The sequence below is a fragment of the Cebus imitator genome, unplaced genomic scaffold (genome assembly GCF_001604975.1).
Source record: "Cebus imitator isolate Cc_AM_T3 unplaced genomic scaffold, Cebus_imitator-1.0 Scaffold53, whole genome shotgun sequence".
NCBI classification, from domain to species: Eukaryota; Metazoa; Chordata; class Mammalia; order Primates; family Cebidae; genus Cebus; species Cebus imitator.
The window spans coordinates 749757-771191 of NW_016107368.1; the positions used below are offsets into that span (position 1 = coordinate 749757).

General features: G+C 43.0%; 2 protein-coding genes across 8 annotated transcripts in view; one reads left to right on the top strand and one right to left on the bottom strand.

Annotated features, from left to right (window-relative positions):
* The window catches only part of DZIP1L (DAZ interacting zinc finger protein 1 like), a 50829-nt gene that overhangs the window by 18702 nt on the left and 10692 nt on the right, over positions 1-21435 (top strand). For 6 of the 7 annotated variants that reach the window (XR_001825160.2, XM_017528256.2, XM_037738377.1 and 3 more), the window contains 8 exons: positions 123-244; positions 5381-5542; positions 7854-7982; positions 9328-9390; positions 10639-10779; positions 13133-13163; positions 14251-14304; positions 17735-17868. Coding sequence is in view for 6 of the 7 variants with exons in the window: in XM_017528256.2 (XP_017383745.2) it covers positions 123-244; positions 5381-5542; positions 7854-7982; positions 9328-9390; positions 10639-10779; positions 13133-13163; positions 14251-14304; positions 17735-17868 (836 nt within the window). In the remaining variant the exon portion in view is untranslated. The remainder of the gene's footprint in view (positions 1-122; positions 245-5380; positions 5543-7853; positions 7983-9327; positions 9391-10638; positions 10780-13132; positions 13164-14250; positions 14305-17734; positions 17869-21435) is intronic. The other variant, XM_017528253.2, reaches the window with a different exon arrangement.
* LOC108304129 (elongin-B-like) lies at positions 2737-5295 on the bottom strand. The gene is made up of 2 exons (XM_037738474.1): positions 5250-5295; positions 2737-3131 (listed from the first exon to the last, which is right to left on the bottom strand). Exons 1-2 carry the CDS (start codon positions 5293-5295, stop codon positions 2737-2739), a joined length of 441 nt encoding a protein of 146 aa, XP_037594402.1.

Below are 21435 nucleotides of genomic sequence, written 5' to 3' on the forward strand. Positions count from 1 at the left end.
TCAGCGTACTAAGTAGCAAAGCTGGTTTCAGACCGAGGTGTGGCTGATTGATGAGGTGAGAAACTACACTCCCTTGATTTTTACGCTTAAACTGGTTACCTGTCTTTGCATGGACCCCACAGGAAAACAGAAGAAGCAGGAACAGCCAGTGGAAGAGGTGTTAGAAGAGCTACGGGCCAAGCTAAAGTGGACCCAAGGGGAGCTGGAAGCCCAGAGGGAGGCCGAGAGGCAGCGGCAGCTCCAGGTGGGCAGGGAGAGAAAATATCAGGGAGACTTGGGTCATCCCAGGAGGCCCCTGGTGCACATGAGTCCCACAGGGCAAAATTTCCAGCTGGTTTCCCAGAGCTGGGAATCAGAGCTGGGACAGATAATGCCTTCTCGAACACAGCAAATGATTTTAGGTAGTCTGGAAAGGAAAATTGAATTATTTTTGCCAGACTTTTGTGGACGAAAGTAGAGCAGAGGGATGCAGTTTCCTGCATTAGTCAGCAGCCTCTGAGGATGTTTGAACCTGAATTTTAGCTTTGTACACAACGCTGTTAGTTAACTTTTTGAGGACAAAGACTGGGTTTGATTCTGAAAGCTCCAGAACCCAGCCCAGATAAAATGCTCAGTAAATGTTTGTAGAATGAAAATACATGAAGTTGCCCTGCTCATTCCTTCATTATTCATTCCCTCAGCATGCATTTATTGAGCACCAGCTGCATAGTTGGTATTGTGACGAATACAGGCATACCTCATTTTTTGTGTGTGTTTTGTGTGTTTCACAGACATTGTATTGTTTGCACGTTGAAGGTTTGTGCCAACCCTGTGTTGAGCAAATTTATCAGCATCATTTTCCAACAGCATGTGCTCACTTCATGTGTCTGTGTCACATTTTGGTAATTCTCACAATATTTCAAACTTCTTGATATTATTATATCTGTTATGGGGATGGATCTGTGATCAGTGATCTTTGATGTTACTACTATAATTGTTTGGGGGTGCCACAAACTGTCCATATAAGATAGCAAACTTACTCAAACATCTCTTACTTTAAATCAAAAGGTAGGGCCGGGCGTGGTGGCTCACACCTGTAATCCCAGCACTTTGGGAGACTGCAGTGGGCGGATCATGCGGTCAGGAGTTTGAGACTAGCCTGGCCAACATGGTGAAACCCCGTCTCTACTAAAAATACAAAAATTAGCTGAGTGTGGTGGCACACACCTGTAATCCCAGCTACTCGGGAGGCTGAGGCGGGAGAATTGTTTGAACCGAGGAGGTGGAGGTTGCAGCAAGCCGAGATCATGCCATTGCACTCCAGCCTGGATGACAGGGCTAGACTCTGTCTCAAAAAAAAAAAAATCAAAAGGTAGAAATGATTAAGTTTAGTGACGAAGGCATGTTGAGAGCTGAGATGGGCTGAGAGGTAGTCCTCTTGTGCTAAACAGCCAAGTTATAAATACAAAGTTATGAATTTCAAAGTTGTGCCTTGAAAGAAATTTGAAGCACTACTCCACTGAACGCACAAATGATAAGAAAGTGCAACAGCCTTACTACTGAGATGGAGAAAATTTCAATGGTCTGGATAGAAGATCAAATCAGCCACAAAATTCCCTTAAGCCAAAGCCTAATCCAGAGCAAGGCCCTAACTCTATTCATTTCTATGAAGGCTGAGAGAAGTGATGAAGCTGCAGAAAAAAAGTTGGAAGCTAATAGAGGTCGGTTCATAGGTTTAAGGAAAGAAACCATCTCCATAACAATGAAAGTGCAAGGTGAAGCAGCAAGTGCTAATGTAGAAGATGCAGCAAGTTATCTGGAAGATCTAACTAAGATACTTGATCAAGGTGACTGTACTAAACAGATTTTCAGTGTAGAAAAAACAACCTTCTATTGGAAGAAGCCATCTAGAACTTTTGTAGTTAGAGATAAGTCAATGCCTGGCTTCACAAGTTCAAAGAACAGGATGATTCTCTTGTTAGGGTCTAATACAGCTGGCGACTTTAAGCTGAAGCCAATGTTTATTTGCCAGTGTGAAAATTCTAGGGCCCTTAAGAGTTATGCTAGCTCTCTCTACCTGTGCTCTAGCAATGGAACAAGGAGGTCTGGATGACAGCACAGCTGTTTACAGCATGGCTTACTGAATATTTTAAGCCCACTGTTGAGATATACTGCTAACAAAAAGATTCCTTTCAGAATAATTACTGCTTATTAACAATGTTCCTGGTTATCTAAGAGCTCTGATGGAGATGTACAGGGAGATTTGTGTTGTTTTCAAGCCTGCTAACATGATGTCCATTCTGCAGCCCATAAATCAAGGAGTAATTTTGACTTCCAAGTCTTATTATTTAAAAAATACATCTTGTAAGGTTATAGCTGTCATAGATAGTGATTCTGAGCAAAGTAAATTGAAAACCTTTTGGAAAGGATTTGCCGTTCTGGATGCTATTAAGAAGATGTGGGATTCTTTGGGGGAGGTCAAAATAGTAACATTAACAGGAGTTTGCATGGAATTAATTCAAGCCATTGTGGATGACTTTGAGGGATTCAAGACCTCAGTGGAGGAAGTAACTGCAGATGTGGTGGAAATAGCATGCAAACTCTTCTTAGAAGTGGAGCCTGAAGATGAGACTGAATTGCTGTGACCGCGATAAAACTTTAATGGTTGAAGAGTTGTTTCTTATGGATGAGCAAATAAAGTAGTTCTTTTTTTCCCCAAATCTCTGTTATTGGGGGTAATGGGTCTCTTGGGGGTCCTCACTGCACAGCTTGTTCATTGGCACTGCTTCCCAAGTCCTGGGGCTTCATCGCATTGGGCAGCTTGGGCGGGCTGTAGAATAGCTCGATGCACAGGCCCCCAAAGGTGTCATCCACCTGGAAGGCCAGCCCCGCTGTGGCTGGGGCCTGTGGCCATGCTGTTTGGCTGGTGAAGTCACACTCACCCAGTGTCTTGCCATCATCCAAGAGTTGGTCATCCTTGTACAGCCACTGCTCTTCGGGCAGCCACTTGAGGATGCCCTTGACATTGCGCTTCATCTTGAACATCCTGCTGGATTCCTTGGCGTCTGTGAAGATGGTGGTCTTGTGGCACCAGATCATGAGGAAAATGTCCTGTGGGTGGTGGGCTGGCGTGAGGGTGAAGCCCAGGCCCCCTGTGTGTCCCCCAAATAGTTTCTTGAGATGGAATCTACTACTGTCGAAGATGCTGTGAACATTGTTGAAATGATAAGAAAGGATTTAAAATATTACATAAACTTAGTTGAGAAAGCAGCAGGAAAGTTTAAGAGAATTGACTCTGATTTTGAAAGAAATTCTACTGTGTGTCAAATGCTACCAAACAGCATCTCATGCTATGGAGAGATCATTCATGAAAGGAGGAACCAATTGATGTGGCAAACTTCATTGATGCCTTTTTTTTTTTTTCCCGACAGTCTTGCTCTGTCATCCAGGCTGGGATGCAGTGGCATGATCTCAGCTCACTGCAACCTTCGCCTCCTGGGTTCAAGTGATTCTCCTGCCTCAGCCTCCCTCGTAACTGGAATTACAGGCACGTGCCAGTACACCTGACTAATTTTTTGTAGTTTTAGTAGAGACTGGGGTTTTGCCATGTTGGCCATGTTGGTCTCGAACTCCTGACTTTAAGTAATCCACCCGTCTCTGCCTCCTAAAGTGTTGGTATTACAGGTGTGAGCCACCATGCCTGGCCTATTGTTGTCTTAAGAAATTGCCACAGCACCCCAACTCTGATCAGTCAGCAGCCATCAATATCAAGACAGGACCCAGCACCAGCAAAAAGATTATGACTCACTAAAGGATCAGACGATTGTTAGCATTTTTTAGTGATAAAGTATTTTTTAAAAATTGTATTATTATTATTTTTAATTTTCTATAAGTTATTGGGGTACAGGTGGTATTTGGTCACATAAGTTCTTTAGTGGTGACTTGTGAGGTTGTGGTGCACCCATCACTGAACAGTATACACTGCGCTGTATTTGTTATCTTTTACCCCTCGCGCCCCTCCCACTCTTCCCTTCAAGTCCCCAAAGTCCATGGTATCATTCTTTTGCCTTTGCGTCCTTATAGCTTAGCTCCCACATATCATTGAGAACATACAATGTTTGGTTTTCCGTTCCTGAGTTACTTCACTTAAAATATTAGTCTCTAATCTCATCCAGATCACTGCAAATGTGCAAATGTTGTTAATTTATTTCTTTTTATGGCTAAGTAGTATTCCATTGTGTGTGTGTATCTATCTATATCTATCTATCTATCTATATACACCACAGTTTCTTTATCTACTCATCAACTGATGGACATTTGGATTGGTTCCATGATTTTGCACTTGTGCATTGTGCTGCTATAAACGTGTGTGCAGGTATCTTTTCCAATAATGACTTCTTTTCCTCTGGGTAGATACCCAGTAGCGGGATTGCTGGATCAAATGGTAGTTCTAGTTTTAATTCTTTAAGGACTCTCCACACTGTTTTCCATAGTGGCTGTACTAGTTTACATTCCCACCAACAGTGTAGAAGTGTTCCCTGATCACCACATCCACTCTAATATCTACTGTGTTTTGATTTTTTGATTATGGCCATTCTTGCAGGTGTAAGGTGGTATCGCATTGTAGTTTTGATTTGCATTTCCCTGATCATTAGTGATCTTGAGCAGTTTTTTCATATGTTTGTTGGCTGTTTGTATATCCCTTTTGAGAATGGTCTATTCATGTCCTTAGCCTGCTTTTTGATGGGATTGTTTGTTTTTTTCTTATTGATTTGTTTGAGTTCGTTGTAGATTCTAGATGTTAGTCCTTTGTCAGATGTATAGATTGTGAAGATTTTCTCCCACTCCATGGGTTGTCTGTTTCCTCTGCTGACTGTGCCTTTTGCTGTTCAAAGGCTCTTTAGTTTAATTAGGTCCTAGCTATTTCTCTTTGTTTTTAAGCAATAAAGTAGTTTTAAATTAAGGTATGTACATTGTTTTTATAAATAAACCTATGGAACACTTAATAGGTTACTGTCTAGTATAAACATAACTTTTACATACGCTGGAGAGCAAAAATATTTATGTGACATTCTTGCTTTATTGTGATACTTGCTTTATTCCATACTTGGCTTTGTTATGATACTCACTTTATTATGGTGGTCTGGAACTGAACCTGTAATATCTCAGACATATGCCTGCATAGAGAAAAAGGAACAAGTCCCTATCTTCAATGAACTTTACAGTTCAAGTAAGACTGGCTTGGACTGGTCCTTCCAGCTCCAAACTACGGGAACTGTGGGATGAATGTCCTTTGGTCTCCGTAGTGACTTGCATAGACAAGGAGGCCTAAGCAGTTTCTTAGTAAATATTTGTTGTAATGTGGAATTAATCGTCTTATTGTTCTTGCTCTTCTTTGTAGGAAGCAGAGATCATTCATCAGAGAGAAATAGAAGCTAAGAAAGAATTTGATGAATGGAAACAACAAGAGTGGACCAAACTTTATGGGGAAATAGATAAACTAAAAAAAATATTTTGGGATGAATTTAAAAATGTCGCCAACCAGAACTCTTCACTAGAAGAGGTACTCAGTATAAAAGGCTTTTCAAAGTTCCTTTGTTGGAAATCTGCCTATTCTCAAAATTTATTTCTTTGTTTGTACTAGTTTTATTTCACTGCTGTTGGAAGCTAAAATACTGTGAGGCCAGTTATCAGAGGCCTGATATTAGAGACCCAGATATCAGAGGCCTGGGATTGAATCATTGCCATGTCACATACTGATTGTGAGACCTTGAATGAATTAGTTAACCTCCTCATCCCTCAGTTTTATTTCTATAAGATAGGCTGCCGAAAGGGTTAAATTAGTACATAAACAGTATGTAACATAATCTGGCATATAGTAATATATCAGTAGTATATCTGGTATATAGTAATATCTCTAGGTATTATCCTTATTTTTGCAAAGGGCTTTCATCACTGGACAAGAAATGGGGCAAAATTTAAATGAATGCATTTTTCTCCCAACAAATATTCCCTGAATCCTGGTTACATGCCAGACACTCTGTTGGGGTCTTCAGAGATCACATCTAATACATAACATTTATGGACTGTGTTTACTACTTTCCAGCTCCTATGCAGTATACTTTATATACACTAACTTTTAATCTTCTTAGCAATCAACCATACCATTCTCAAAATAGATGCATCACTAGTTTATTATTTTCTTATATATATGTATATTTTATTGCACTTTAGGCTCTGGGGTACATGTGTAGAACATGCAGGATTGTTGCATAGGTACATACATGGCAATGTGGTTTGCTGCCTCTATCCCCCTATCACCTATATCTGGCATTTCTCCCCATGTTATCCCTCCCCAACCTCCCTACCCCCCACTGTCCCTCCCTTATTCCCCACAACAGACCCCTATTACTTTCTTTTTTAAAGTTTTTTTAAAGCTATTTCCTGATGTTAGGAAGGCCAATGAAAACTAACTAATATATATATATATATATATATATATATATATATATATTTTTTTTTTTCTTTTGCTTCCCCCCACCCCCAAAAACTATATATATTTTGAAAATATTTTTTTCCTCAAAACTTTTTCCCTGATACGGAAGTAGGGAGCTTACTTTGGCTAAGTTACCTGACTAAAGAGAGAACTTTAGGTTAGACCTGGGGTAAATTTAAATGCCAAAGGAGTGTCTGGCTAAATGAAAATACCATGAGAATTTGTAATGCCAAGAAAGTCAGCTCTGTGGTGTGTCATAAGCTGCAACAGAACCTGGGAATTGTGCATACATCTGATCAAACTTCAAGGAGTTTAGAAATGGTTAACATTTGGAATCAGTATTGCTTAGCAATAGTTAAGAAATGTTAGCAAGAATGATACCAAGTTAAACTTAGGTGCTTGCCATTCTTTAAAGCCTTACTGGGACTTATGAGTTTTGTTGTTGTTGTTGAGATGGAGTCTTGCTCTGTCACCCAGGCTGGAGTGCAGTGGCACGATCTTGGCTCACTGCAACCTCCGCCTCCCAGGTGCGTTCAAGTGATTCTCCTGCCTCAGCCTCTGGAGTAACTGGGACTACAGATGCATGCTACCATGCCCAGCTAGTTTTTTGTATTTTTAGTAGAGACAGGGTTTTATCATGTTGGCCAGGCTGGTCTCAATCTCCTGACCTCAGGTGATCCACCCACCTCAGCCTCCCAAAGTGCTGGGATTACAGGCATGAGCCACCATGCCCGGCAGGGCTTATGAGTTTTATACAGTCATACAGATGGAAATATGTTGCTTTTGTTACTTCAACCATCATATATTTTAAGAAATAATCATAGGTGGGTGGAAAGGCAGCCTCTCTTTAATCCAGTTTTCTGTCCCTTTTCCTTCACGTCACACACACTGCTAGCCCAGGAATCAACAGGTGTTGATGACTCTACTCCAAGTTGTGCAAAGCCCTTTCTGGAGACAGCCAGGATGTTTTGTAGTGAGATAGGGAGGAGTCCTCAGGGAATGGCCTGGGGTGCCTGAGACCCTCCCACAGGCTCTAAGAGTCTGATTCTCATCAGTTTATTCCAGACTGAGGAAGAAATGGGGCAGCAGTCAGGAGATCTTGGGATTTTGAGTATACCAGAATTTAAGTGAAATGGAAACTACACTCTTTAATTTGTTCTTCCATGCAACTTGCTTTTTCTGTGCAAGGGCTGATCCCCCAGGAGAGCCTTCATGAAGGGGGCTGATTTGTATGAATATTTGTTGGTGTGTAAGTATCTAGTGAGAATGAATTGGGAGGATGAGTTGGGTAAGGTGTGTACCTCTGACACTGTTCCATATATAAAAGACAACATGATTAGGTCTTCATCTGAATAAAACTATGTCCTGGCCTTTTCAGAAACTGCGGGTGCTGCAGTCCCACAGTGTGATGGAATCCAACCTGGGATCACTGCGAAATGAGGAGTCTGAGGAGTGGCTCCGTCAGGCACAGGAGCTCCAGGCCCTGAGAGAGAAGGCAGAAATTCAGGTGACCTGATGCTCCATGCCCTTCTTCCCACAGGAAGCCAAGAGCTATCTTCTCTTCCAATATATTCTTTCATTTTTGTTCTATGAATGTAGAGAAGTTGAAGGACATCAGAGTTCTATATTTTTAGACCTTCTGCCAATACATGGAAGCATAGAATAGGGTTCACAGGTGAGGCTGGTGGTATGTGTGCAATGTCAGATTTGCCTAAGATCTTTTGAAAAATACATACAGCTCTGTCTCTTATTTGACACCTTTGCCCCATTCTGATTCTAACTCAGTCGAAAACAACTCTTAGAAAGTGTGACAGTCTCTTGGGTTGGAAGATATTTGGGATGCATTCAGTGTTGTGATGATAGTTGTTTAGCAGCCAGCTCTCTGGAACTAAAAAGCTTTAATTTGTAGCATTTGCCAATTTCCATGGTGTAAATATTTCCACCATGCCCAATTTCATGCTATGTGTGAGGTCACCGAATGGAGCTGGGAGGACTTGTGCACAGTCTGCTCTCACAGGTTGGTAGGAGGTGGCTCTGGCCACCCCTGCATGAATTTTACTGCGGTCTGGTTGAAAAATGGTCTGTGTCACTGATAATTCCATGGCAAAGAAGGGGAATCGGTACAGTTGTTAAATCATGTTGTTCTTCTCTTTCTGCTCTCCAGGATCCTTGAAAAAAAAAAACAAAAAACAAAACCAAACCAAGAAGTCTAGCTAACAATCAGCAGAACTGCTGATTGATGTTTTACAGGTTTCACGTTATAAAGAAGCCATTCTTTTCCCAAGAATTTTGTTCACATTCTTTACCTGTTTTTCTATTATTGTGAGTTTGTATAATGTATGGAAATTAACTCAGCCCTTTAGTTTTTCTATTTGTGGTCATTTTCCCCAGTATTCTGTTGGTCTTTGAATTTTGTTGATTCTGGCTTGGCCATACAACAATGAATTATGTTTATGTAGTCAAAATTGTCCAATTGTTAATCTTTCTTTATGGCCTTCCTCACTCAGATTTAAAAAGACAACATTCCTGTGTTTTCTTGTAGTACTTTTATGGCCTTATTTTTTGTGTTAAATCTTTGACCCACCGAAAATTTATTTTGGTTTAAGATGTGAAATAAGGATCCAGCTTCCTATTTTTTCCCAGGCAGCTAGCCATTTTTTCCAACACCGTAAGTCAATAATCCATCTCCCTCCCCTTAGTTTCCGTTTATTTCCATCTTTAGTCTGGATTTTCTATTCTGTTTCACTACTCTGTCTGCGTACCCATGAGCCAGTACTTTTAACTTCCTATAGCTTTATAACATGTTTTAATACCTGTAAGGGCCCGATTGATAAGTTTTTAATCTTTTTCAGAAAACGGAGTGGAAGAGAAAAATGAAGGAACTGCATGAAGAGCATGTGGCTGAGAAGAGAGAGGTAGCTCTTGTCGGGTGATCTCAGGGAGTTTGGTTTTCTGTGACCTCTGAGAATTCAGTATTCTCCACCTCCCACTCATCCACCATCTCCCCTATCTCACCTGGAACTGGATGGCAGAGACTTTGCTGCAGATATCACTCCTGGTTACCATTCCCATCAGGACACAGAAGAGGTTAGCTGCTCATCCAGCAGCTTCCCTGGCCAGGAGCAGGGGCCTCCAGGCCTTCTCCTCTGAACTGAACATATCCTTTGTTCTGTGGTCTTCTTTGCAGTGACCCCTTTAGGACCTCCAGGGAGGGTTGTGCCATAAGGCCCAGATGAATCACCTGGTGGTTTCATGTTTTGGCTCTTCTTTGAAACTTTCCTACCTAGGAGAGAACCAGTGGGCCTCAGTGATAGTTCAGTGGGAGTCCAAAGGGAAGGACTCAGATACTGAGAATGGTGAACAGGGAGCAGTGGGCCTCAGGGCAGAGCAAACAGCTTCTGTAAAAATGCCCTGAGCAGGAGGCAAGTTGAGGAGGACGCTGGTTCAAAAGAGCCCCAGAATGCCGCCTGCAAAAAGCTTAGAGGATGAAAAGGCTTAGATCAGTCTGGCCTGTGGTAGACACTGCTCACTCTGGTATAGGGACACATGATCACTCACATGTGATGGTTTTATTTTATCTGAAGTATTTTCAAATGGGAAATACATTCACATTTGTTCCCCAAATAGGAGAAATAGATTAAGATATATTGAGTAGAGTCTCATTCCCACCTGTAACCATCTACCTGTCCCCAACACCCACTGCTCAGATGACTTTTATGGCTTTCTTTTGTGTTCTTCTAAAGTTTCTTTATGCAAATATTAATAAATATATTCACTTTATCTCTGCCCTTACATCAGAAGTAGCATGTTAACTCGTTTTCTTCACCTCTTGTTTTCACCTAAAAGCATCCATTTGATGATTTTCAAATGGTCTTAATTTACCTGACTGTTCCTTATTGGGTGGTTACATCTGACAGACAGCCCTTTTCCTCCTGGTCTTAAAGGCATGCATTCTATTCTTACTTCTTCTCAGGCACAGCACAAAAATGTCCCCAGACTGGAAGGTAGTCTTGTTAGAAAGCCTGTCCTGGTCTCCAAATCCTTTACTGTGCTTCAAGTGAAACCCTTGCCCAGCACATGCCTACAGGTGCTGGCCCTGCAGACACGGGGCACTCAGATGTCCCTGCAGACGTTTGACCAACCGGCCATCCTGTGCCTGCCAGCTACAGGAGGAGAACCAGAGGCTCCAGGCCTCCCTGTCTCAGGATCAGAAGAAGGCAGCTGCCCAGTCCCAGCGCCACATCAGTGCCCTCCGTGCCCAGCTGCAGGAACAAGCTAGGATCATTGCCTCCCAGGAGGAGATGGTAGGTCTGCCCCTCCTTTCAGCCAGGCCTTGGTGTCCCTGGGCCTCTATCCTGTGAGGATCTCCTTGGATTCTTCTGGGCTCATCAGTTATAGTCTTACTACTCAGCCTCCTTAAGGAGAGAGGAAAGTCCTCTGGCATGAAGGACACAAGATTATAAGGCTGTAACTTCCTCCTTCCAGGCTGAAGATGTGCCACCTCCTTAGGGGCTGCTGGCAGAAGGGGCCAATCTAACAGCAGAGACCATATAAAATGCTCAGCACCTCCCTTATGCTTTGCTTATTACCTCATTTAAGCCTTACTACTATACTTCAAGGTAGGCATCCCCTTCTTCCTACCTTCATTTGACAGATGATGAAATACGCTGGAGAAGGCAAGTCCCTCGCTCAAGTCCTCATGGGGCACTCTGTGATGAGATTCAATCCTAACCAGGCAGGAAAAACACAAAGCTTGTGTTCTTTACATAGTGTTCTCGGGCATAATTCCTTAGCCAGTACCTTTTTCATAAATGAACAGCCTCTGACGAGGTTAGAGATAAAGCAGTGTGATGAAAAGGCATTCACTTAGCACCTTTCTCCTCAAGCTAGCCCCTGTGACTCTACCTCTTGCTGACAATTCTCTGTCCAGTCCAGGCTTAGCTCTCCCTCCCGAGCCCCAGGTCTGTGGAAAATCCGCGTCTTTCTCTGCTGCCATCCACCTCATGGACTAGGCTCCACACAGCTACCCTGGGCTGAGCACCCACTGTTACTGTCTAGTCCCTGCCTCTTCTTCCTGCACCCCTTGCTATTTGTACTTCTCTATACTCCCAGCCACATTCCCCACCAGGCAGCGTATCTACCCCACTTGCTTGCTGCTTTTCACTGTTACCCCGCTGCCTCAAATGCTCAGCTCTGCACTGAGCTCTAGTCTGGAGGCTTCCTAAGGAGGAAACCACAACAGAGTTTCCACCATGTTCCCTGCTGGCTGCAGTGTCCTGTATGCTACTCAGAACTCTTGTTTGCTGATGATTCAGTTAGGAATCTATTGGCTAAAGATAACAGAATAGGCTAATAGGGACTTATTTTTATTGTAACAGCAAGAGAGGTGACAGTTGCTGGCCTTGGTTAGCAGCAGAAGTATGCCATTGTGAACACAGGCTGTGGGTTTTTGTTTTTTTTTTAACCATCTTCAGTGTGATGACTTTTGTTTCCTGCTTCACTTTCATAGTTGCAAGCAGACTACTGTAGTCCCAGTCCTACAACCATATTTGGTGGAAGAGGTTGATGAAAAGGCCCCTTCCCAAGACTTCTCTTTATCTATATTACTGGGCAACGCTGTGTCACATGGGCAACAACAGCTGCAAAGAAGGCTGGGAAAGTAAATAGTTTTGCAGTCTGGAGTAGAGGTAGGCAAAGGAGACAACAGTGGAGAATGGACATTGGATGAGTTATGTATCAGTATGTGCCACCGCAGGTAATAAAAAGCGACCCAAGCTTAAGCAGAAGAGGGAGTTTGCTGTAAGGGTAGATGGTATATACCACAGAGCTCATGCCAGGGGAGCAGCTGAGTCTGGGAATAAACTGAATCCAGAGACATGAATGTGGTCGTTTTCCTCTTCTGTGTGTCTCTGTTCCTTTCTCTATAATTACTTTATTTTTTTTCTTTTACCCTGAAGATCAGCTTCTGCTTCTTATCTGTTTCATGTGGTGAAACAAACAAATATACAAACCAAGAAAACCGTAAACAGTAGGCTGCCAGCAGCTCTTGACTTCATTCATTGTCAGTCCAGAGCTCTCTGCCCGAACCTGGATGTTGGCTACAGCTGTGGTGTGAAGTCTCATTGTTCACCTGTGGCTATCCTGCCGGCAGCCATGAAGGAGGAAGGAAGAGGAACTTCTTGGAGCAGGGTGGTTGAGTAGACAGTTCAGTGCATGTCTACATCTGGCCTCCTGTCCGAGGTCATGTCTGACTCCTTCCGCCCAGGGGTGCTCTGTACAGAGGCTCACACTGTGGGAGGGGAGCCTCTCCCTTGCCCTGGCTGTTTTCCATGAATTATACCAATAGGAACGACTGTGTGCATGCCCCACTCTGTTCCTATGGGACTACTGCCCTCGAACTATAATTCTTTGAAGAGGGGACATTCTTGCCTCCCCACCTTGGAAAATGGAGGATGCTGCCATTCTCTTTCTCACATGGACCCCAGAGATGTGTCAGGGGGCTGGGATGGTGCATCTGTGCTCCTTCCAGTTCCCAATGGAAGGCATGGAATCAGTAGCCATTCCTTCCTCAGTTTGCTAGGCAGAAACACTGCTCCAAGCAGAGTTCTCACAACATTCTCTGCTGGTTGTAACCTGCTCTATTCCACCTCTTTGCAGATCCAGACCTTGTCCCTCAGGAAGGTGGAGGGTAAGTCTACACAGGGCGGTTTATAGCAGTCTTGGCTGTTGTCTCTGGCTTTTCTCCCTCCTTTTCCCTCTCTCTCAATTCATGGGTAAGGATTGGTGACAGCAGCCTGTGGATATGTAGTGTCAGGCTTCTGGGACACATAGGCTGCAGGTAGCGTTTGTGCTGAAGGCTTTCCATGCAGCTAGCAGGGCTTGTTGCCTGGCTTGCTCCTGTCTGTAGAGGGATGGAGGCAGTGGGGAGGAGGGTGATTATGGGTGGAGTGGGGTTTCACGAGCAGGCTTTTCTAATGCACCATGCCTGCAGTGAATGAGGAAAATTAGGATTCAGGGTTGCCGGCAACCTTTACCTTGTTCCCAGTGTTCAGCAAGTTGACCCCAAACTTATGTGAATGTGTCTTGTTTGGATATACGGCCTCCTCTTGGGTACTGTGGTGTGGGGATGCGTGTGTCTGTGTGTAATGGGGTGTAGGTGCTGGCATCTAAAGTTAGATGGCAACCCACAGGGAACTGCTTCTGTTTAGAGGACCTTGGACAACCCCTTGTGAGGCTTGGCCCTTCATCCACCACCTCCTGCTCCCCTGTCCTATGGCTTAAGCTACACTTCTACGTTTCATTACAAACTCACATTTTCTCCTATCCCTCGCCTTCCCAGCCATGTAGCCAGTTCAGAGAGGCCTGACCTCTGTGGCCCTGAACCTCCTGAGGGATGGAGGCAGAACAGAGCCATTAATAACAGCCATGTGCCATAGCTTTCCCTGGCCACTTTAGATTCATCATCTCATTACATTGGCTTACTATTGAATGTGGGGTGGATATTATTATCCTCATTTTGTAGGTGGGGAAACTGAGGCTGAGAGGGGTTCAAGGACTTGTTGTCTCTTGCACAGATAGCAAGGGGCGGAGATGGTGGGTGGACTCTGATCTTTCTGCCCTCTATGTCTGCGCCATCCCACCTCTCCCCAGTCAAGACGAGCTGACTAGAGGGTTTTCTTTTTCTGGCTTATAACCAGCTGGAGTCCTGTACTTTTCTCCTAGTCAGGGATGGGGTCCAGGGCACTGGTGGCACTAACTCTTCCTTCTCTCTTAAGGGATCCACGAGATGCCAAAGGCTGTGGACACAAAGGAGGACTCTACAGAGGAAGGTGGGGACTGACTCTTTTTCCTGGATGTCCAGTGCAGAAACAGATTTGCTGCCCTTAACTGTATCTGGACTTAACTGTATCTGGACACCTGAAGCTGGAGTGGAGGGAACTAAGGACCTAAGGACATGAAATTATATACATATATTCTTTTTTTTTTTTTTTTTTTTTGATATGGAGTTTTGCTCTTGTTGCCCAGGGTGGAGTACAATGGCATGATTTGGCTTACTGCAACCTCTGCCTCTCTGGTTCAAGTGATTCTTCTGCCTCAGCCTCTCAAGTGGCTGAGATTACAGGTGCCCACTACCATGCCTGGCTAATTTTTGTATTTTTAGTAGAGATGGGGTTTTACCATGTTGGCCAGGCTGGTCTTGAACTCCTGTCCTCAGGCAATCCTGCTTGCCTCAGCTTCCCAAAGTGCTGGGATTACAGGCATGAGCCACCACAGCCAGCCTGAAATAATACTTCTTAACACCTTCTGTGTGCCAGGTATGTGACATGCAGGTACTAACATACAATCTGCTGGTTTAGTGATGGGGAAGCCCAGTCCCAGAGAGGGTCATTAGCTTGTCCAAAGCCACAAAGCTAGCAGGTAGCTGAGTGAGGATTTGGAGTGACTTCTGATTCACAGCCCATCCCACTGACTCACTTGAGCCTATGCAGAGCAGTGGAAGATAACTTGCTGAGTTGGCTTAAAATGGCCTTTGCTTTCTTTGTTTTCTTCTGTGTTGTGAGTTTCCTGCAGACAGGTCCCACAGGGCATAACTAATGTGCAGAAATCCACCTCGGCTCCCTTTTCAGAGCACTGGGTACCTGCTGTTTTTATTCACTCTATTCCGTGACTGACTCTGATTCACGGACCTCTCAACCAGATGCAGCCAAGGGATGCAAAAGAAAAGTGAAAAAAATAGAGATGCTCCCTGACTGCAAGGAGCTCTTAGGATTGTCAGGGAGGGGAAGGACAGATGAGTGAGTAGTGACTGGAAAGCTACTGACCAGGGCCTGTCTGTTTGAGCAAGGCAATGATACGACAATTTCAAAGTTTCCCAGCAGACACACCCAGACAAATTGTAATTGTGACATCATAGAGCTCATTGTGGGATGCTTTATTTTTTAATGTAAAGTTTTTCTTTATTTTCAAGATGGTAATCTGTGCAGTTTGGAAAAAAAAAAAGGAATGGTATAAAAGGGTGTGCATTAAGAAATAGGCCTCCCTTCTGCCCAGCTATCCAGTTTCCTCTCCAGAAGTTTTATTGTTAATGGTTTCTCATGTATCCTTCAATTCTACATGGGAATATGTGCAAATGTAAGTATATGTGTGTACCCATTCTTCTCCTTTTTCCCAAATGGGAACACACTATACACATTGTTTTGCAGTTAGTTATGTTGTTAACAACTTACTTGGGAAATGGTTTCTATCCCTTTATAGAGAACTGCTTCATTATTTTTTCAGGGCTTTGCAGCCTTCCATTAGATAGATGAACTAAAATTTATTTAACCAGTTAGTCCTCTACTACCTCCCGCTACCCTCCCAGGGATTTAACCTTGGGATATAGTTGTAAAAATTAGAATTGCACATCACTTTTGAGGAAGGTATCTGTTGAGTAACACAGGGTCCTCAGATAGGATGAATCACATCTTCAAACAGTGGATGCAGGATACTAGAGAGGAGGAGTGTGAGATTGATGAGTCAGGGGATCCCACGGCTGTGCACCTGTTGCTACAGTGGAAGTTTTACTTGCTTATCATACTGTGTGTATTTGTCTACCTCTTCCCATCTCAGACCGGCAGGCAACAGCATCACTTGGGAATTTGTTAGAAATGCAAAGTTGTAATTCTCAGGCCTCATCCTAGAGAACCTGAAGCAGAAACTCTGGGGGCAGGACCCAGCAGTCTGTTTTCACACACTCTCCAGGGCATTTTGATTCTTGCTCAAGTTCGAGAACTACTGTGAGACCAGTGGCTGCCTACAACTGGCTAAACATTAAGAATCACCTATAAAGCTTGAACTGTCTGGAGGACCACTTCACACCCCCACGTTACCTAAAGCAGAACATGGAGTGGGTGGGTTCCAGGCATCAGCAGCATTTAAAGCTCCCCAGGTGATTCCAGTGTGTAGACAAGGTTGAGGATCATGTCCAAGTGCAAACTTTATTGAGCAGAATCACACAGGGTCTGGGGTGAATGAGTGTCAGGGGAGGGATTATTATAACACAGATTTCTGGACCCCACTGTAGAATTTTTGATTCAGTAGGTTTAGAGTGGGAGCTGAGAATCTGCGTCTCATGAGTTACCAGGTGATGCTGCTGCTTTGGCTCACAGTTAAGGAGCATTGTCCTACAATCATTGTTTCTCAGGCTTCGCTGTTGATTAAAATATCTAGAGAATTTAAAACATAAATATCAAGTGTTGGGGTCCACCTTGAGAGATTCTGATGGCATCAGCCTGGGGTGATTCCAACACACAGCCAGCAGTGAGATTCACCACCCTTGATTGTGAGTGAGGTCCTTGGGGGATGAGAGATGGACTTCTGTGTCCTTAGCATCCAGCCCCAGCCTTATTACACTCATGCTACTTGTTCAGTTAATGTCTACTGAGTGAGTCAAAGGGCTTGGTCCAGGTCTTACCACAGAGGCCTCCACATGGAACTTGAAAAACACTCTGGAAGGCCTTCCTTGACTCGCCTTAGACTGCTCCTTTGTAGCACTTATCACATTTAATTGTATTTGCTTATTTTGCTAGCCTCAGATCAGTATTTCTTAAAGTATGGCCTGTGGCTCACCTCCATCAGAATCATCTCATCATGTTAAAATGCAGATTCTAGGGCCCTTCCCCAGAGTTACGGAATCAGACTCTTTGGAGGGTGAGGTGAGGGACTATTAATTTTTAACGCTTGCCCAGGTGCTTCTGATATATGCTGAAGTTAGAGGGAGAATACCCAATCTAGACAGTAAACTTGAGGGAGCAGCCATCTGTCTATTTGGTCCACCAGTTTATCACCTGGACCAGAATTGAGCCTGGCATGGAAATGAGATGAGGGCATCAGGTGGAGCTAGGATTAGGCTAGAACTCATTGCAGAGGGGCCTGGAATCTGAGATCAGAAGGGAGCCCAGGGAAGCTTTCAGAGCTCAAGTGCAAGCCCCAAGTCCTGAGTTAACCTGCGGTAGGACTGACTGAGCCCAGGTTTTAGAGATCCAGACTGGCAGGGGATGAGAATGCTGAAGTTGTGTGGAGGACCTAAGGCAGTGGTACCCAGGAGCAGAAATACCCCAGCTTCTGACCCAAGGATGGACACTCAAGAGGGGTCAGTGGCCTTGGGAATCACAGGCCAGAGACCAGGATCCTTGGCAGAATCCTTGGCAGAGTGAGGGCTCGGCAGGTGCAGTGGGGCTCTGGGAATGGAATGATCTGGGTGATTATCTTATGCTACAGAGCTGGAGGACTCCCAGGATGAACAGCAAAAGGTGCTGGCAGCTCTGAGGTGTAACCCCACCTTGCTGAAGCAATTGAGACCAATCCTGGAGGACACCCTGGAAGAGAAGCTGGAGAGCATGGGGATAAGGAAGGTGAGTTTCGAGTCCAATGTTTTAAGGGCTGATACCTGTGATTTAGACGTGAGGCGTTCTTAAACAGACAAATGGTTGATTGTTCTTTGCATTGTGAACTCATTCATCTCACTCGTGCCAGCCTGGGCTCCTTTGGCATCCACATGCCTTTCTCCCTTCACAGCTAGAATATGGTATCTTTCCTCTGTTTCTCCAGCAGCTTCTCAGGACTGGCCCTATTTGGCTGGTGATGCTACCTTGAGTCCTGACTGCTCAGTGTTCTCCACTCACTGGTTACTTCCTTTTGTGTCTCTAAATTTGTTGCTAGAGGGAATTTAATTGGCACGATCTGGGCTATGGACAGGTCCCCCCTTGGGTAAATATCCATCTCCAGGCCCATCATCTGTGGTCCACATGGCCATGTCCACTCAGCAGGTGGCTGTGTGTGGGCATCACTGAAAGCTGTGCCTGACACCAATTACTATTTTTTTTTGAGAAATAATAACTTATATTTTCCTAGTTTTTTAGCAATCACATATATGTATGTATATACGTGTGTATATATATTTTATTTTCAGATTAAAAATTTTTTTTAATTTCAATGGTTTTTTGGGGAGAACAGGTGGTGTTTGGTGACATGAATAGTTCTTTAGTGGTGATTTCTGAGATTTTGGTACACCTGAGAAGTGTACACTGTACCCAGTGTGTGGTTTTTTTGTCCCTTGCTACCCCCTACCTTTTCCCCCAAATCTGCAAAGTCCAGTGTATCATTCTTATGTCTTTGCATCCTCATAGCTTAGCTCCCACATATGAGTGAGACCATACGAGTTTGGTTTTCCATTCCTGAGTTACGTCACTTAGAATCGTAGTCTCCAGTTCCATCCAGGTTGCTGCAAATGCCATTATTTCATTCTTTTTTATGGCTGAGTAGTATTCCATGGCATGTAGATATACCATGTTTTCTTTATCCACTCGTTGATTGATGTGCATTTGGGCTGGTTCCATATTTTTGCAATTCCAAATTATGCTGTTATAAATGTGCATGAGCAAGTATCTTTTCTGTGTAATGATTTCTTTTCCCTGGGGTAGATACCCAGTAGTGGGATTGCTGGATCAAAGGGTAGATCTACTTTTAGTTCTTTAGGGAATCTCCACACTGTTTTCTGTAGTGGTTGTACTAGCTTACATTCCTACCAACAGTGTAAAAGTATTCCCTTTTCACCACATCCATGCCAACATCTATTAATTTTTGATTTTTTGTTTATGGCCATTCTTGTAGGAGTGAGGTGGTATCACATTGTGGTTTTGATTTGCATTTTCCTGGTAATTAGTGATGCTGAGCATCCCCACTCTGGGAAACTCCCTCCTCATTTAAGGACATTCTGCAGTCCTTAGGACCTCCAGTGCTCCTACCCAGTGCTTCTGGGCATGCGCCTCAATCACCCATCCTGATCCATTGTCTCCTTGGGTTTGGATTATTCTTCTTTCTCCAGTTCCATGAGGAGTGACCTAGATTGTCTATTTGTGCTCTTTCTCTGATGTAGGCATTTATTGCTTTGAACTTTCCTCTTAGTACTGCTCTTGCTGTATCCCAGAGGTTTTGATAGGTTGTGTCACTATATTGTTCAGTTCAAATAATTTTTAAATTTCCATCTTGATTTCATTGTTGACCCAATGATCATTCAGGAATGGGTTATTTAATTTCCATGTATTTGCTGGTTTTGAGGGTTTCTTTTGGAGTTTATTTCCAATTTTATTCCACTGTGATCTGAGAGAGTACTTGATATAATTTCTATTTTCTTAAATTTACTAAGACTTGTTTTGTGGCCTATCATCTGGTTTTTCTTGGAGAATGCTCCATGCACTGTTGAATAGAATGTATATTCTACCAGTTGTTTGGTAGAATGTTCTGTAAATATCTGTTAAGTCTGTTTGTTGTAGGATATAGTTTAAGTCCATTGTTTCTTTGTTGATTTTCTATCTTGATGACCTGTCTAGTGCTGTTAGTGCAGTATTAAAATCCCCTACTATTATTGTATTTCTGTCTATCTCATTTCTTGCGTCAGTAGTAATTATATTATAAATTTGGGAGGTCCAGTGTTAGGTACATGCATATTTAGAATTGTGATATTTTCCTGTTGCACTAGTCCTTTTATCATTATATAATGTCCCTCTTTGTCTTTTTAAACTGCTGTTGCTTTAAAGTTTGTTTTGTCTGATATAAGAATTGTTATTCCTGCTCACTTTTGGTGTCCATTTGCATGGAATATTTTCTCCCACCCCTTTACCTTAAGCTATGTGAGTCCTAATGTGAGTTTAAGTGAGTCTCCTGAAGACAGAAGAAACTTGGTTGATGAATTCATATCCATTCTGCTATTCTGTATTTTTTAAGTGGAGCATTTAGGCCCTTTACATTCAATGTTAGTTTGAGATGTGAGGTACTATTCTATTCATTGTGCTATTTGTTGCCTGAATATCTGCTTTTTTTCATATGTTATTCTTGTATAGGTGCTGTGAGATTTATGCTTTAAGAAGGTTCTATTTGGTATATTTCAAGGACTTGTTTCAAGATTTAGAACTCCTTTTAGAATTCTTGTAGTGCTGGCTTGGGAGTAGCAGACTCTCTCAGCATGTTTGTCTGAAAAAGACTGTGTCTTTCCTCATTTATGACACTTAGTTTCACTGGATACAAAATTCTTGGCTGATACTTGTTTTGTTTAAGGAGGCTAAATAATAAGACCCCAATCCCTTCCAGCTTGTAGGGTTTCTGCTAAGAAATTTGCTGTTAATCTGATAGGTCTTTCTTTATAGGTTACCGGATGCTTCTGCCTCACAGCTCTTATGATTCTTTCCTTCATCTTGACTTTAGATAACCTGTTGACTTTGTGCCTAGGTAATGGTCTTTTTGCAATGAATTTCCCTGGAGTTCTTTGAGCTTCTTGTATTTGGATGTCTGGGTCGCTAGCAAGGTTGGGGAAGTTTTCTTCGATTTTTCCGCCGAAGATGTTTTCAAACTTTTAGGTTTCTCATCTTCCTTGGGAATACCAATTATTCTTAGGTTTGGATGTTTAACATAGTCCCAGACTTCTTGGAGACTTTGTTCATTTTTTAAAAATTCTTTTTTGTCTTTGATGGATTGGGTTAATTTGAAAGCCTTGCCTTTGAGCTCTGAAGTTATTTCTCCTGCTTGTTCAGTTCTATTGCTGAGACTTTCCAGTGTATTTTGCATTTCTCTAAGTGTGTTTTTGATTTCCAGAAGTTGTGATGGTTTTCTATTTATGCTATTTCATTGAAGAATTTTCCTTTCATATCCTGTATCATGTGTTTGATTTCTTTAAGGTGGGTTTTACCTTTCTGTGGTGCCTCCTTGAATAGCTTAATAATTGACCTTCTGAATTCTTTTTCTGGCAATTCAGAGATTCATCTTAGTTTGGATCCATTGCTGGTGAGCTGGTATGATTTTTGGGGGGTGTTAAAAACCTTGTTTTGTCATATTACCAGAATTGTTTTCCTAGTTCCTTCTCACTTGGGTAGACTATGTCAGAGGGAAGATCTGGGATTCAAGAGCTGCTGTTCAGATTCTTTTGT

Coding starts and splice junctions, on each gene's coding strand:
- LOC108304129 (XM_037738474.1), bottom strand. CDS start 5,295: ATGCAAGTCACTACGGAGACCAAAGGACATTCATCCCACAGTTCCC. Junction 3,132..5,249: donor ACATTCATCCCACAGTTCCC/GTAGTTTGGAGC, acceptor GGGGACACACAG/GGGGCCTGGGCTTCACCCTC.